The sequence below is a fragment of the Sylvia atricapilla genome, chromosome 1 (genome assembly GCF_009819655.1).
Source record: "Sylvia atricapilla isolate bSylAtr1 chromosome 1, bSylAtr1.pri, whole genome shotgun sequence".
Lineage (NCBI taxonomy): Eukaryota > Metazoa > Chordata > Aves > Passeriformes > Sylviidae > Sylvia > Sylvia atricapilla.
The window spans coordinates 113,855,074-113,871,218 of NC_089140.1; the positions used below are offsets into that span (position 1 = coordinate 113,855,074).

General features: G+C 40.5%; 1 protein-coding gene across 1 annotated transcript in view; it reads left to right on the top strand.

The window, feature by feature from the left end:
• XKR4 (XK related 4) overlaps positions 1-16,145 on the top strand; it is a 310,788-nt gene that overhangs the window by 126,614 nt on the left and 168,029 nt on the right. The window contains exon 2 of the mRNA XM_066333465.1: positions 14,908-15,107. Within this exon, the coding sequence (XP_066189562.1) occupies positions 14,908-15,107 (200 nt within the window). The remainder of the gene's footprint in view (positions 1-14,907; positions 15,108-16,145) is intronic.

Consider the following 16,145-nt stretch of genomic DNA (forward strand, 5'->3'; position numbering starts at 1 on the left):
GGGAGGTACAAGTAAATGTGAGCAGAGAAATGGAGGACAGTAGCAAGAAATCTTCCAGATCATTATAATTGTCTTCTTACACCAAGAGATGCTTTGAGAAAGCAAAGAAATCCTGCCAGACGCAAACATGTCAAAGCCCCTAGAAAAACAATGAAATCAAGCACGTCTGGAACTGAGACAATTGTCTCAAAAAGGTGCTTCACTTCCTTCGAGTGTTCTTTTTCAAAGATCAGTTCTCAAATTAATTAGCATTCCTAAGACACAAAAGACCTTCTCTGACATGATAAATGGTAAAAGACATGTAGAAAGCAAATGTGTTACCTTAGCTACCTGTTTGGGGTGACATTTTGAATACAGAAAATAAAGTTGACAGAATTATGGTGACCTTTCAGCCTGAACAAATGAAATAACATCTGCCAAAACTAAATGGCTGCCTCTAGCTGTAGGAAATGATATGCATCTTTGAACACTAGTACACAGGCCTTTGGTAGAGTTAGCTTTAGTAAAGCTTACTAGGCCTTAGAAATTAATTTTGCTGCAGAGCATGGAAGGCTTAAAATCACAGGAATATGGTGCAAGTACTAAGGGACTCATAGGGACCAGCCATGGTCATGGGTGTGGCAAAGCCATCTGCATGGTCTTTCACCTTCTTAAACCATCACAGGTCCCTTGTTTTCTTCAGAGGACCCAGAAGGAGCTGTTCACTGCATCGCTGTGTGTTTTCTTTATGTTCTCTATACATGTACATTTTTGTGTAGAGAAGCAGTCTTATGAGTTACATTACCTCCTTTTGAATTTCCTCTGGAAACCAAGGACATATATGTGGCCTGGAAGCCAGCAGCAATTAGGTAGATTGCTCTTAGAAAGGAACCTGGTAGGTCTAAAAAGGGAAACCTTCTCTTTAATGTAATCTGCATAAGAAAATAAAAAAAGAAACTAACTACAAAAATTACTTTTTCTTGCTTCCCCAAGCTCTTTTAGCTTCTGGTCTCATCTTTACCAGCAGATAAAACAAGTTCTTAATTGTGCTTTTGAAAAGCTGAGAAAAGCAGTTCGTAGTTTTTATTGCATTCTTTATCAGGCACATTTACATCTGTCTCCACCTTCACCTCAAATACTCCTTAAATTCAGAGTGATCACAAATGTGGAAAAGCCAGTTCTGCACTTCGGTAACTGGGATACACAGAGGAAGGAAATGTCAGGGAGACGGTGGTATTTTACCTAGCTAACTTAGAAGGCAAGCAGGTCCCATAAATTTCAACTCTAATTAGCAAAAAAACACTGAATTTCTTAATGATTTCCAGAGTTTAAAGGAATTTCATAGAATTTTCTGTCTGTATTAATATGGATGGTTTCCAATTTAAGCAAATAATGCTAAACAGCCTTATAATTATCATTATTATTAATAGTATTATCATTAGTGTTATGTATTACTTCAGTTGCACTTAGGATTCTGAGAGAATTTTTATTCATTATGCAAAGATCTAGGAAGACATGTCCCAAATTTTCCTTGAAGAAGTCACAAAGTAAAGTCTAGGCTGAGAATCAGACTTGTAGCATGTGGCATTTTGGAGATGAGGTGTCAGTCTAAATAAGGAATTTTATCACTGGCATCTGTCATGTGTCTGAGAGTTTTTCAGTGGTGGGCATGGATAGTTAAAAGATCTATCTGCTTTCTAAACATACTTTTTAATTTTTTTTGTTTATTTGTAAGCTTTCATTTTCACCAATGCTGTACTTACAAATCTGACCAAAAGTCCTGCCATACCAATCTTGTCTTAGTTTTTGTATAAACTTTCCATGGTGAAATGACTGGCTCAATACATGAGGGGAGAACAGTGAATATTTTTCATGTAGACTTAAGCAGGGCTTTTAACACTGTTTCCATATGATCCTTGTAGAGAAGCTGGTGAAGTGTGGCCTGAAGTAGCAGCTGGTGAGGTGGACTGAAAACTGACTGAACAGCTGATCTCAAGGAGCTGTGACAGCAGTGTGAAATCTATTTGGAGCCTAGCAACTAGCAGTGAACCCCAGGGGTCAGTGCCAGCTCTGCTCCTGTTCATCTTGAGAAGTATTATACGATCTGGATGATGGGTCACAGTGTGTCCTCAGCAAGTGTGCTGATGTCACAAACCTGAGAGAAATGGCTGGTACACCAGAGGGTCCTCTACAGGTTGGAGAAATGGAACCTCATGGAATTCAAAAAGGAGAGTGCAAAGCGCTGAACCTGGGGAGAAACAGCCCCATGCACCAGTATATACCAGGGGAATATACTCTGCTGGAGGCAGATTGTCAGAAAAGAACCTGTGGTTCCTGGTGGGCACCAAGTTGAGCATCAGCCCCCAGTGTGTCCTTGCAGCAGAGGCTAATGGTGTCCCGTGTGGCATTAGACAAAGGGCTGCCTGCTGGTTGAGGGACGTGGTCCCACTCCTCTACTTGGCACTGGTGAGGCCATGCCTGGAGTTCTGTGTTCTATTCTGGTCTCTCCAGTACAAGAGAGATGAGTACTGGACAGAGTCTGACACAGGGCCACAAACATACTTAAGGCACAGAGGCATCTGTCTTCTGAGGAAAGGCTGGACTGTTTAGCACAAAGAAAAGATAGCTCAGGGACCATCTCACATGCCTGGAAGGAGAGTGCAAATAGGGCAGAGTCAGGCTCCTTTCAGTGGTGCCCAGTGACTGGATTAGAGTCAATAGGAACAAAATGAAACTCAGGAAGTTCCTTCTGAACATCAGGAAACACTTTGTGAGGGTGACAGAGCACATGGATAAGTTGCTCTGGTCTGGAATGTTGTGGAATATCCATCTGTGGAGATGTCCAAAAGTTGTCTGGACATGCTCTTAGCAACCTGCTCTAGGTGATGGCTCTCCTTAACCAGATGACCTCCAGAAGCCACTTCCAACCTCAGCCATTCTGTGTATAAGATTGCAATGGAAGGGTGAAGCAGATCACACTAAGTTTGCCAGTTTCAGTGGATATACCACGGGCAAAGTAGGGTTAGGATATCCTTCAGAGTTCTTTTAAATTTCATTGAGCTTAGGAAAATTATAACTGGGGGGGGGGGGGGGGGGGGGGGGGTGGGGTGTGTTTTCTGCCCAGGTGCAAAAGGATAGTGCCAGATGCTTTGTGGAGCACAAGTGTTCCCTCCAGAAGTCCCAAAAGACCCTTTCCAGTTCTGGCCCATCCCTGCTCGTCCTGGTGAGCAGCAGATGGTCCTATTGTTCCTGGTAAGTCCCTGTCCAGTTTGACCACCTTGAAAGCATTCCTGTTCTACATCAGACTCTTAATTTCAGCAATTTTCAGTGTGATAGTGAATTCAGACATGATACTGAAAGTGCTGCTCTTGTTTATACATGCACGTATGTCCATTTGGGACAGATCTTATGTTTATTTAGTTGTATTTGTAGCATTTCAACAGTATGATTTCCCAAGTTTTATAAGTCTTCTTTCTCTGCTGGAATAACATGCCTACACTGCAGGGGAATTTCAGATTATACATATGCATATATATGCAAATATGGTTGTGTTTTGTGCTGCAAAACTGATCTTACATCCAGATAAAAATAGTATTAAAAAATGTTCATAGACCAAACCTTAGCTGAACCTTTTCAAACCTTTCTTCTATTCCTGCTATAGCAAAGAAAAAAAAAATCTGTCTTAATTCTTGTTTCATGCCTGTGTTACCTCTACCTTTTTTTCTGAGTAAGTTTTTAAACAAAATGGCTGTGGAATTCAGCCTCAGTCTCAGCAGATATAAATTCATGTCCTTTGATATAAGCCATTCCTTGAAGCATTTTTCTTAAAGGTACTTTACTATCCTTCAGTGCTTCTTGGACTTTGTGCTATTTTTTAAGAAGGAACTAATATTGGAATATAGAGCTCTAGTTAGACTGAAAACTGTAGATCTCTAATGACCACAGTTTGCTTTCAAGTCCTAAATGTAATTGCTGTCTTGCCAGCTCATGTTATTTTCTCCTTTGGCTTGTATGCTGCCAGCATGTCACCTCTTTTATTCCTTCTTCTTTTGCTGTAATATATTGATAAGGGGCAAACTGGGAGGTCCATAAATTGGCAAAATTCCCTCTAGATTCGTCTGAGTGTTTTTCCCACTCTTTGGATTTGGCCCATGGGAACTGCTGAAAGGCTGACATGAAAATGTTGTCATTTGCCCTAGAGCTTTTTCCCTAGGCAAAACCCAAGCCAGAGATTTTATTCCTATGATTTCTGAATACTGGGTTTGCAAAGCACGCAGATATAGTGAGGTGTTCAGCTTGGTATTCAAGACCATTTCTGTGTGAGATGCTTTTCAGCCGTACTAACGCTATTTGCTGGCAAATTTGTTTTTGAATTGATTCTTATATAAAATTCTTCAAGCAGGCAACATTTAAAGAACATTCTCCATTAGTCCAGACAACTCATAAGCACCAAGAGGAAGTTAGCCTAAATTCCTGTTAAATAACACTGCCAGCCATTTGAACATCACATAAAGATCACACGAGCACTGCCTGTCTATATCTTAAGGAGTGACTAATCCCACATTATTTCCTGAGTGTTTATAGATTGCTCCATCCAAATAATGACCATTCAGTTTATTAGGAGTTTTTTTATTGCAGGATTAGCTAATGGCTTCTCCTGAATGCTTCAAAAGAAATAGCTGAAGCAGAGACTGCTATATAAATAGGATGAATAAAAAGTTATTTACAGCAGAGATATTTCCAAACAGAATTCTCAGCTGTGTATTTTCTCTGAGCCAGAAAGAGCAAGAAGGTCCTATAAAAGCTCTTATAAGCAATTTGGAAGGTTTTTTGGAGGAAGGAAGGGGAAGGTTGGCAATAGTTCAGTTTTACTGGTTATTGGAGGCAGCTAGCTCCTGCTGTTTCACAGTGTGAGATTACATGCTAGGCCCCCAGAGTGACACAACCCAGATTCATCCTGGCACACACCAATGGTCATGAAAGAAAGATGTTTATATGGAAGGAAACACATTACCCTTTGTCTGTGGGGATAAAATATAGCATCTACCCTAGCTATTCTGATTCTCTAGTGTTTGTACTACTGTTTCTCCTCTTGACTTTTCCAAAGGATTCTGAAGGCACCTCCTCTGATTTAAAAATGCAAATATTTCCTTTCCTTCAGACCAAAGAAATCACAATTGTCTGCTCTTTTTCTGTGAAAGTTTTCACTGGAAAGCTGCATAATCAGCAGGCAGATCTATCTACTTAATTTATCAAAGGCATCAGGGAAAGAGACAAAGAACATGGGTTTATGTGAGTATTCGTGTAAAGGTATTCCCTCTTCCAGATGGTGAGTTTGACCATGAGGTTGAGAACTTGCCTCTGAAGGGTTCCCTTACAAAGCAGATGTGACCTGGCACAGGAATACTCAAGGGTATTTACCTCACCTTTACCTCACCAGCTGCTCTGCTGGTCCACCTCCGTGTTGAAACCTCCCCTGTGAACTGTTCAGATCAATAAATAGCCCCTGTCCCTGTGGGCCTGGGCTGAGAGATGGATGCTGGGAGAATGTCAGCTGTCCCAGAGAGGCCTGAGCATCTCCCCGTGTGCAGTGAGAATGACAAACACTGGTACCCAGGGGAAGAGCCTGTCTCCAGACTGCAAGGTCTCCAGCCACACAACACTGGTTTGCAGAGTGTGCTGTGGGATACTTGGCTCTGGTGAAAACAGTGGTAAGATAGGCAAAGGATTCTTAATACCTTCTACTGGTCTAATCCTTGTGTGGTGATAGGAGGCTGCCTGGCTGCTTCTCCAGAGATCTGGGGTATGCACCTGGTCCCCCAAGCTGAGAGGGCAGAAACACTGTTCTCCATCTGTGCCCCTCTCCATCTTAGCTCTACAAGCAGTCCTTTCTTCAAGTGCAATCAAATCGGTGATTGGGACACAGGTGCATCTTTCTTGCCAACCTCACATGGCAGGTCTCAGGACCATTTCCAAGGGCTATCATCGTAAGTCTGTCAGAGCTGTGAGGGAATAGGGAAACAATTCAATTCCTGCTGCAGCCCCAGGGGCTGGTGAAGTGAGGATGCCTATGATAATGATTATATTCCTGTGACAGCTGCATGGTACAGATCCTTGGCCATGACTAATTGCCTTTCCAGGGAATGCCTGGAGCTCCTTGGGGGATCCTGTGCTTTTCTGATCCCTGATTCTTCTTGATATCTCCAGACTGAGACAGAGGCAAACCAGGATTCACTTCTCGGGGTGCTTTAGGATGACTAATAGGCAGACAGGCTTAGAAGCAAATGAAAAATATGACATGGGGAGGAAGGCAGGAGAAGAGAAGAAAGAAAGTCATTGTAAACCACTACTGGTTTTGTAAACCAATACTGGGAATCTCAGCTTTTCTTTACAGGACAGATGTAACCTTCCACTCGGCCACTCCCAAAACCATGTAAGGCTGCGAGGAGCAAACCAAAAGGAGACAGTCACAGAGCAGACTGTGAATCAGGATTTTAATTCATCACTTAAGAGTGCCCTGGAATTTACCAATAGAGCCATGTTTTCCTAACAGCTTCACTGGAATATTGCTTCAGAAAACCCATAACAAACAACAAACCAGGAAAGCCCTCAGTTTCTCAGAGGACACAAAGCAGGGCAGATATCTAATCTCTGGGGAGGCTGCTTGCCCTTAGGGGTCTGATCTCACATGGGTATCACTTCCTGAAAACACACGAGTATTGTCAGGGCTGCAGCTTTGAAATATATAAGAAACTCCAGTGTTTCCCACAAGTGGAAACCAAGAAAGCCTCTGAGAACCTCTGAGGCCCACAGTGATTTAATCAGCTTATAATGAAGCAGTGCTTGTAGTTAAAGAGCACACAGGTGTGCGGTGCCATGCAGGAGATGACAGTGCAGTAAAACTTCTCAGTTCTTAGTTCTCAGTGCTGCTGAACTTTTCTGAATGGCCTTATCCCATGAATGAAACAGGAAAAGCAGCTGTTAGGGAGCACCAGTAGCAAAGCCTGGTGAAGAAACTATGAAAAACAAAGCTATACACATCTGCAGCATACAGTGAAACTTTTATTATTTCACTTCTGCATTCTCCTTTTCAACTCTAGCCCATAGTTGATAGTGCAAAAAAAAAAAAAAAAAAAAAAGAATGCACTGATGTTTGCTCTTGAGAAGTATCTGGGCAGCATCTAGAGGAGCTGTGGGCAGTGGCTGTGCCATACTTCCTGTGACAAGGTTATGCCATCAAGGTTTCACTAGCAGTGGCACCATCAGCTGCCTTTCTCACTGTGTGCAGAGGCAGAGGGTTTGCTGCCTGTCTCACCTGAATCTGCTGAGAGAAAAGGAAGGGACAGTAAATTCCTGTAAAGCTAGAGAGGTCCTAGCAGAGGACAGCCCAGCATCCATGCTGCTCAGTGTAACCATCCAGGCTGCACCTCATTCCAGTACAAGGAGATTTGTTGCCTCACACATGGTTGAATCCCTCAGTGGGCTGATCAGTGGGTTCTGAGCAGCTGTATCCCAGGGGTGAGGACAGTTAGTAGGAGAGCAGGCTGCATTAGAGATTTCTTTAGACCACCCTGCCTTCTCCTTATTAAACCTGGACTAATCCAACTTGATCCTGCTACCTCCTTCCACCACTGGGTCACAAACTGGAGGTCTGCAGTTCACACGTGTCAGGAAAGGAAGGAAAGTGCTGGGTATGACTGGTTACAGTTGGGGAATTCACAAAGCAGCTAAATTCAGATGGCCATAAAAATTTAGATGACCATAAAATGCTGCTGTAATACGACTCATGGCCATTTGAGAAGGATCACCCAGTCATAGAAGATGCTGGGGAATGCTTTATAGGTTGTAATGAAACAGATGTAATCATTTTGTTTATGCTCATAAAGTGCCTTGCTTTATGTTATAGGAAGTAAAGCAGTTATTTTTTCTGATAGCTTAAATACTGCAAACTAAAATTAAATACAAGGCATTGGGTTTTGTTTTTTATCCTTATAGGGTATGTGTATCCTGGAAATCAGCCTTTTAATATTTCTTATGATGAAATATTCCCCAGTGGGATCTGTCCTCACACAGATCTCATCTCAGTGACACAGATGAGGATGCTGCACTCATAATTTAAAGTAAATTAAGGCCAGACTTTTGACTGCTGGTAAATTGCCAGAACTGTGCTTAGTTGAAGGAGTTTTGGTCACTGCTGTGCTCCAGAATGCATTTCAGTTTCCTTTTACACATTAAACCTTAATGGTCCCATCAAAAATAATTTGATTGGAAAATTAAAAGTTGGCTGTTGTTTCCTTTCTATAATAAGGAATTAAAACTGAAGGGATTTATTTGTTTCTTCGGAACAAAAAGAATAAGCATTAGCATGTACTGCTGAGGCAGTAAGTATTCCTTCTAAAGAAACTTTCTTTTAAAGTATTCAGGCACACCTAATAAAAAGGCACATAAGAAGTAAAATAGAACAATCTGTTGTTATTTAACATGGCAAATACTGTTGAGATACAAACACAGTTAAGTTTTCTCTGGTAACTAAGCAACAGAAGAAAATACCACTTATCCAAATTGCTGTTTATTCTACTGATTTTTAGCTCTGCAGTAGTGATTTTCATCCTCTACACCTCAAACACAGAAAGAACAACTGTTTATGGTATGGCTAAATTGTTTAATATAGTGTTTTATGTAGGAGCAAATTAGGCATCAGAATAAATGTCTAGGACTGCTCCAACTAGCCATTAATGACTTTTGATCTTCTCACAAGTGCTTCACTAGATTATGCAACATAAGCAGGCATCCTCTACAGACTTAGGAAATTGCAATAAAATGGACTACATGAGGCATGAAATCAGAATAATTTCATTTTTCCAAAGAATGCAAATGGTCTCTTATTCATGTGTATCATCCTGAGGACTTTTTAGATAAAGCACATGGTAACAATGTAGTCTTTGACACTTCTAAACTGAAGACCTTTTTCTAGAGCTGTATATATTATCATCAGATGGATAATTTCATTATGGTGAAAATCTGTAGCAAGTGCTCAGAGCCATAGTCAGACTGGACTCACATATGGCTCTGCACTTGCATATGCACATACTTGTTGTGCATGCTGTCTGAATGAGCAGCAGATGAACATAACTTTTCCAAATCTCAAAAATCTAAATTTTTAGCTAAAGATATGCAAAAGTTGTGGGACTGGAAGAAAGGAGGTAAAAGCAAATATCAAACTTTGGTATGAGAATCCCAGAGGAGCTCAGAAGACTGGAGGACACTGATTGAACAAAACCATGTGCAGCAAGAGCAATCAAGTCCCAGATACTTGGGAACAACATGTCCACCAGTAATAAGGGTTTGTGGTTTTTTTTCCAATAAGCCTCAGCTATCTGTATGAAAAAGACCGGTGGCTGTGAAGCATAATGGAGCAGCTTCTGAAAGAATTTCTTAGAAGGAATGGGCATAAATGACACTCAGATACCATGAAGTAATCTGGGGTAAAACCCAAGCTCTGTTAAATCACTGCCAAAAGCATCTTCAGTTTCAATGATACCAGAATATTCACCAAAGGTCTTTCATAAAAGAGTAGATGAATTGTAGGCAGGTTGGAAATCTTTAGCACAGAGGCCAGTGGCACCTAAACACTCTTCCAGAATAACAGACTCTGAGGAATTGTCTCCTGTTTGGCAGGTATTCTGGGGACTTCCTTGCCTGCCTTGTACCAGAGCACGACCTGGGAAGAAGTTCCTAAGAATAAGGGAGAAAGGAGTTAGAATTTTCTTCACACATGATAAAGGCATATCCTTCCAGTCACTGGCTTCCAAAATACCAGCTGGATTTGTGTGTGCTGACTGAAAGTGATACCTTGCTCTGCTCCTGCAGAAAGGTATTAGGTTGGTCAGCTGCTAACTCGTGAGGAACAAACTCTGTAAGATTATTTTCATTCATCCTAGCTAATAGAGCTGTGGTCGTACATCACTTTAAATATGGAAAGCACTCCTATAAATATTTGGTATTATATTTAATTACGCTATCTCATCGCAATTAAATGCACAAGTGGGTATGCTTTAATCATATAAGTGTTATTTCAAATGTAGGTATCTCAGTCTATGCTGACCATCCTCAAGATTGGTATGTGAAGCTGGAGCCAAATGAGAGCTCTTAATTTTGGAAATACTGGAGAGCCACTGTATTATCAGAATGAATGTCTCTTTCCCTAGGACCCAAATACATTTTTTCCCAAATACAAATATGGGCAATTTTTTATTTCTATTTGTCTTGCATCTTGGACACCTGTTGTGGACAGCACAAGGAGTAGCCTGTTTGTTTGTTTTATTTTACTTTACTGGCTTCCCTCATTAATATAATGGAAAAGAATGCCGCTTGTGGTCTTGTCTCAGATTCACATCCTTCAGGGTTATGCTTTATTGATGGCCTGTATACTGTGCTGTGTGATGCACTGAAATAAGTTAAAACAATTAAATGCTGAAAAATTCTCTACTTCCTTCAAAGGTTAAGACATTAAGTCTCAAATAACAATATATATGTTGCCATCTGATTATCAGTGATATAGTGCTTCTGACTCCATTGTATATATATATCTGTGTGTATATATATCTGTATATATATACATATACATGTATTATATATATTTGATATATTGATATATTGATATACTGTGTATATATATCTGACTCCATCTGAATATAAGCTTCTTTAAATCAGCATTGACAACCCAAGCAGTGGTCTGTCTTCATAAAAAAAAAAAAAAAAAAAAAAAAGGGGGAGAGAGGGTAAAAGATTAAAATCAAAATTTAATATTGCTTTTTCATAGTACTTTTCATAGAATTACAGGCTGAAAGAATGATTTCGGTTGGAAGGGACCTTAAAGATCATCCCGTTCCAATTCCCTGCCATCTGCAAGGAGACCTTCCACTAGACCAGGTTGCTAAAAGCCCCATCCAGTCTGCCCTTGAGTGTTCTCAGGGATGGGGCATTGACAGTTTCTCTGGACAACCTTTTCCAGTGTCTCACCACCCTTACAGTGAATAATTTCTTCTTTGTATCTAATTAAAACCTACCCTTTTCAGTGTGAAGCTATAACCTTCAGCCTCCTTCAGGTGCTGGAAGACCACAATAAGATCTCCCTGGAGCCTTTTCTTCCCCAGGCTGAACTTCCTTGTCAGTATGACTTAATAGAAGAGATTTCATAATCTTCTAACTGCAGAAATCTCTAAGAAACTCAGTTTGTCTAACTTTTTCTCCACAAACAAGTGTGCTATGAAATTGTAGAGTCTTTTTGTGGAGTGAGTGGAATGGTGGGTTTTTATTTGGTTTTACTCCTCTAGTGAAATAAGAAACTTTAAGACAAACTTGATAATAAATCAAGACAAAGTAGTTACTTTACTAGATGGCGGTATTGTTACCACACTTCTCATTTCTGCTTCTTTTCCTTTTTATGTCAGGTGCTCTAACTCTCAATTCTTCACTCTTTTTCATCTCTTTTCCATATCAATTAAATGCTCTTTGGGAACACAGATAGGCAGTTTTTGGATATTTGTAAAGCACCAGCAGAAGACTGTAGTTGACTGAATACAATCACAACCAAAATAATAACATTCACATCTGCCCTTTCAGGTTCATTAACATCAATTTACTTAAGACATTTTGCAATGCAGAACTCTATACTACTTTTTCCTATATCTTTTGGGAATGACTGTATATAGGAGTCACAACCTGAACTCACATACAAATGTGAATTTCCACCAAAGCAATACCAAAACACCAAAATATAAAATCCCTTTAAATCAGGAACTACCTCTGACTGTGTCTGTATGGCATTTGCTGACAATAGGCCTCCAGTGAGGGTGTCTGAACTGGAATTACATAATTCATATATATATAAAATAGAATGTGTCATTACTGCAGTGTTAAGCTATATTTGGAAGCCACTACAACAAAGCACTTTCTCCCATTTTTTTCTGCTACATTTCACAGAAAAAAGTGTCTTTGATATATGAATCATTTTATGAGACCATCTTTTTATTTTAATAACTGCTAATTTGCACACCTAGCATCAATTGCTGGTGCAATTAATTGTGGATGCAAATCAGAATGTTTAACTGTCTAATCACCTGATTGTGCCTATAAATCAGTGACAGTAATTATGTGTGTAAATGTTCATTTCAGCCTGCAATTAATTTGGACAAAATTGAAAGAAGAGGAAAAAAAAAAAACCACCCTAGGCTGAAATTTGGTCCCCAGTGTGTAAAAACAGAAAGTATCTTCCCCCTCTATGTCTTGTGTTTAAATTGCAGAGAGCTAAGTAGACAAAGAGCAATGATTCCCCAGTCCCCAATAACTCACTGCCAGTGTTTCACAATAAAGTGCAATGGGAGAGGAAATATTTCCATACGGGTTCATTAATCACAACATATTTGCCATGCACAACCACTCTGCAGAGCAGGTAAAGAACCCTAGGGGTCTTCACCTGCCATAGTATGTCATTTCTGTAATAGGAAAAGTATTTTTTTGTACAAATGCTGTAGAACTGAAGTTGCAGATGGCTCCACTGGCAGAGCTAGAGCCTCCTGGCACAACTTTCAACAGCCACAGCTCCTTTAGGAATTTATAGCAAGGTTTACTGATATCTTAAAAGAATTATGCTGAAGATGCTCTCTGCTCCCACTATATGCAATGCTCCAAGATGTGCCCTTGGGAGGACATGTTAGGCAGGACAAACAAACCCCACCCAAACAATAAGCTGCAGAAGGAAATTCAAGCCTTACCTGTCCCTGTTGTGCTGCAGGACTTCAGTGAGAGGTCTAGGAACAATTAAATGGATCGTGACTGAGAACCTGTGGGTCCAGTGGACCCCATTAAACAGAACTGTGCAGCGAAAGATGCCTTTCCAGCTCAGTGGCTTTCAGATCTGGGCAGCAGGCCATTTCACTTTACCTAACCCCAAAGACACCAGAGAGCCCCAGTTATCCCATCACACTCTGACCCATCTAGACCTGCTCAGTGTTTTGCATGAGAGTTACAGTTGGTGTCTTGTTTACTGTACCTCTGTGGTCTCAATCTCTGAACAGCTCATTGCTGCTTCACTCCCACACGGGACTTTGATAAAATTCAAAGCCACCTGGTGTGATTTTAATTTAAATGTGAGTTTAATGTGTTTTTGTTTTATATTGCTGTGATGTGCATTGTCAAGAGAAATGCTGCAGGCTCAGATCTGTCCTCTCAGCTGTTTCTCTGTGTTACTCCCTGGTTTTGTCTAGTGAATATTCCTGAATAAAAACTGCTGCTCTGCAGTAAAGTGTGCATTAGGCACAAGGGTGCATTGGGTCATTCTTCAAGGGGGCAACCAAGTCTTGGGCTCTTTGCCAGTCAGAAGCCAAAACTCTTCTCATTAGCATAAGACACCTTCAGAGTTACAGCTGAGCAGAGTAGAAATTTAAGGTTGCATGAAACCTTTGTAGAAAGAGATTTCACAATTCACCATGCTCCACCAGTTTTGAAAAGGGTTTTAAGATAAGAACTTGTGGGAAGAAGAAATACTGAAATACTTTATCTTAACTAATTAAAACAATTCATATTGAAAGTGGTTGAAACTTACTAAACTTTTTCTAGTCATAAAATAGGATCTCACCTTAAAAGGTGCTATGAAAACATATACTGAAATATATTGAAAACATCATAAGAAAATGCTGTCAGGAACAGGATATGAAGGATACCTCAAGAAAAAGAGAAACAAAGATCCACATCAGTTAGCAGTAGCCCACCAGACTACTGCTGTAGGACACAAGGCACCTTGATGCAAGACAATACCTTAATCTTCAAGATTTTTCATTAAGTGAGACTGGGTGTTTTTTTCAGCCAGCCTTAAATAGTTTGGAACTGAAATTGCAGGAACAATGTGGGAGCTTTTCTGACACAGAATGACTGAGATCAGATCAGAATAAAAGAGTGGATCAAAGGCCATCCAGAGTGATCACTGTGCTGTGATTCAGGTGAGTCATGGGAGGCTGCTGCAAGCTCTGCAAGGGTGACCACAGGCATCACAGCATCTGGGTACTGGCCTTCAGAAGGCATCCCTTGTTTCCTCAAACCACTCATTACTCCTGCACCCACCAAAATCTGCTTAATGTGCTGGTTGCCTGGTGTTTTTCTTGCTGATTGCACAAGCCACGAGAGCTGGCAGGCTTTGTTCCCTTTATCTGCTGGTTACTACAGGGAGCAGCAGCAGCCTGTTGGGTTCCTGGCTCCTCCTGCTTCTTACCGCTACTGTTGCATGGGAGCTACCCTAGTGAGTAATTTCTGATCTCCAAGGGAACCCACAACCAGAGCTCTACACCTCCTAAAATAGGAACTCAGAGCTACATCTTCTCTCCAAATAAAATAATCAAATGCTGAGGAAAACAACCACTATATACTTGGCAGTATCTGAAATACTTAGTGCATCAGATGAGTGGAAAAGCAGGACAATGAGCTCAGCCATAGCAGAGCTACAGGCTAAGACCCCCTCAGACTTGCAGTGCAGGTGGTCATCCAAGTCCTAATAGAGCCATGCAGAAGGAGATTATTTCTTTGCAGGTTCTCATTAAAGAGTCAGTTTCGTTCCTCTCATTATTTGCAAAACCTCTGAGCAAGGCCATATAATAAAGATATCACCTGTATATGTCAAATTAGAAAATTGGCCCTGAAAGAAACACCATTTAATAAGACAACACTAAGCTTTTAAATGGCCTTATAAAGGCTAGTCTTGTCTTCAGTTTAGTTTACTCTTAACCCTCCAACTATTATAAATTGAATACAACAATCTTTTAAAAGAAATGTTCATTATTTTGAAGTACATTGAACAGAATGTTATTTGCAAGCAGTACTATAACCTGTAAAATATCATTCTGTGTTTCTATAACCACTCTCTTTCATTTCCAGGTATTTTCACACGATGTACTTGGGTATCCGGAGTCGACAGAGTGGAGAGAATGACAGATGGCGGTTTTATTGGAAAATGGTGTATGAGTATGCAGATGTGAGTATGCTGCATTTGCTGGCCACCTTTCTGGAAAGTGCACCACAGCTGGTCCTGCAACTCTGTATTGTTGTACAGACTCGTACACTCCAGGCTCTCCAAGGTAGGGGTTCATTTAATCTATTTATTTTTCATAATTTTTGGAAGATGCAATTTCCACACATACATATTTATCCTTCATTCAGACTGCTGTGTGCCTTGTAGCCCTGGCATAAGAGCAGATCTTGCCTGCTAGCTGCTATTTAGCTGTTAACAAAAACTCTGTCAAGAAAGCCTGTGTTATTAGAGGGTTTTTTAGCCTTTCTTAATGGCCCTGGGTTGTGGGTAGGATTTATAATGTTTTGCTTTCTGCATGTCCTTGTAATAGAAGGGCTCTTCTGATTATCCACTGGGCCAATGTGAAAATTGCATCAATCAAACTATTACTCTTCTCCGTATGCTTTTTTCTGTGAATGTTCAAAACCCTGCAAACTGCAGTAATGAGGTTCATATGGCATTATGCAAAACAGGAGATGGCACAGGAGATAACAGCAATTCTGTGAAGAAAATGCCAGTGTTTATGCCCATCAGTCCTTGGCTGTGGTTATCTGAAATAATACAAATCATCTCTTGAGCAGTACTCATTCCTTCACACTCTGGATTTCCTTTTAATGTTGATGCTTTCAGCAAGTGTGGTTACTTCTTTGAAATGGTAAATGCATGCATATGTCCTGCTATATGGCTTTGTCAGTTGATGATACAGATATTAGCTTATCTCCTTCACTATTGCATTTTTCATGCTGCTTTCATTTTTTCATGACAGCTGTCCTTTTGTATTGTGCCATTGTTTTGCCTTATGGCTGCACCTGGACAGAAATTTTTTAGCAAGGGAATGAAGTGAATGGGAACTTGGGATCCAGAAGGTGACAAAAATGCCATGAGGCAGTGAGAAGTAAAGGGAGGAGGAGAGAACCAGAGGGCAGAGGGAGAAAGGAAATGCAGAATTTTTTGTCATTTGCTTTTAAGGAGCAGCTCATGTGCTTACCACTGTACAAGAAGAAAATGTGACAGCACCTTGCTCCAAGAAAATGTTGGGTCTGGTTAGCTTATTAGGAGTAACATGCAGTGAGTCTGATTGGGTAAAAAAAGACTGGATACAAAG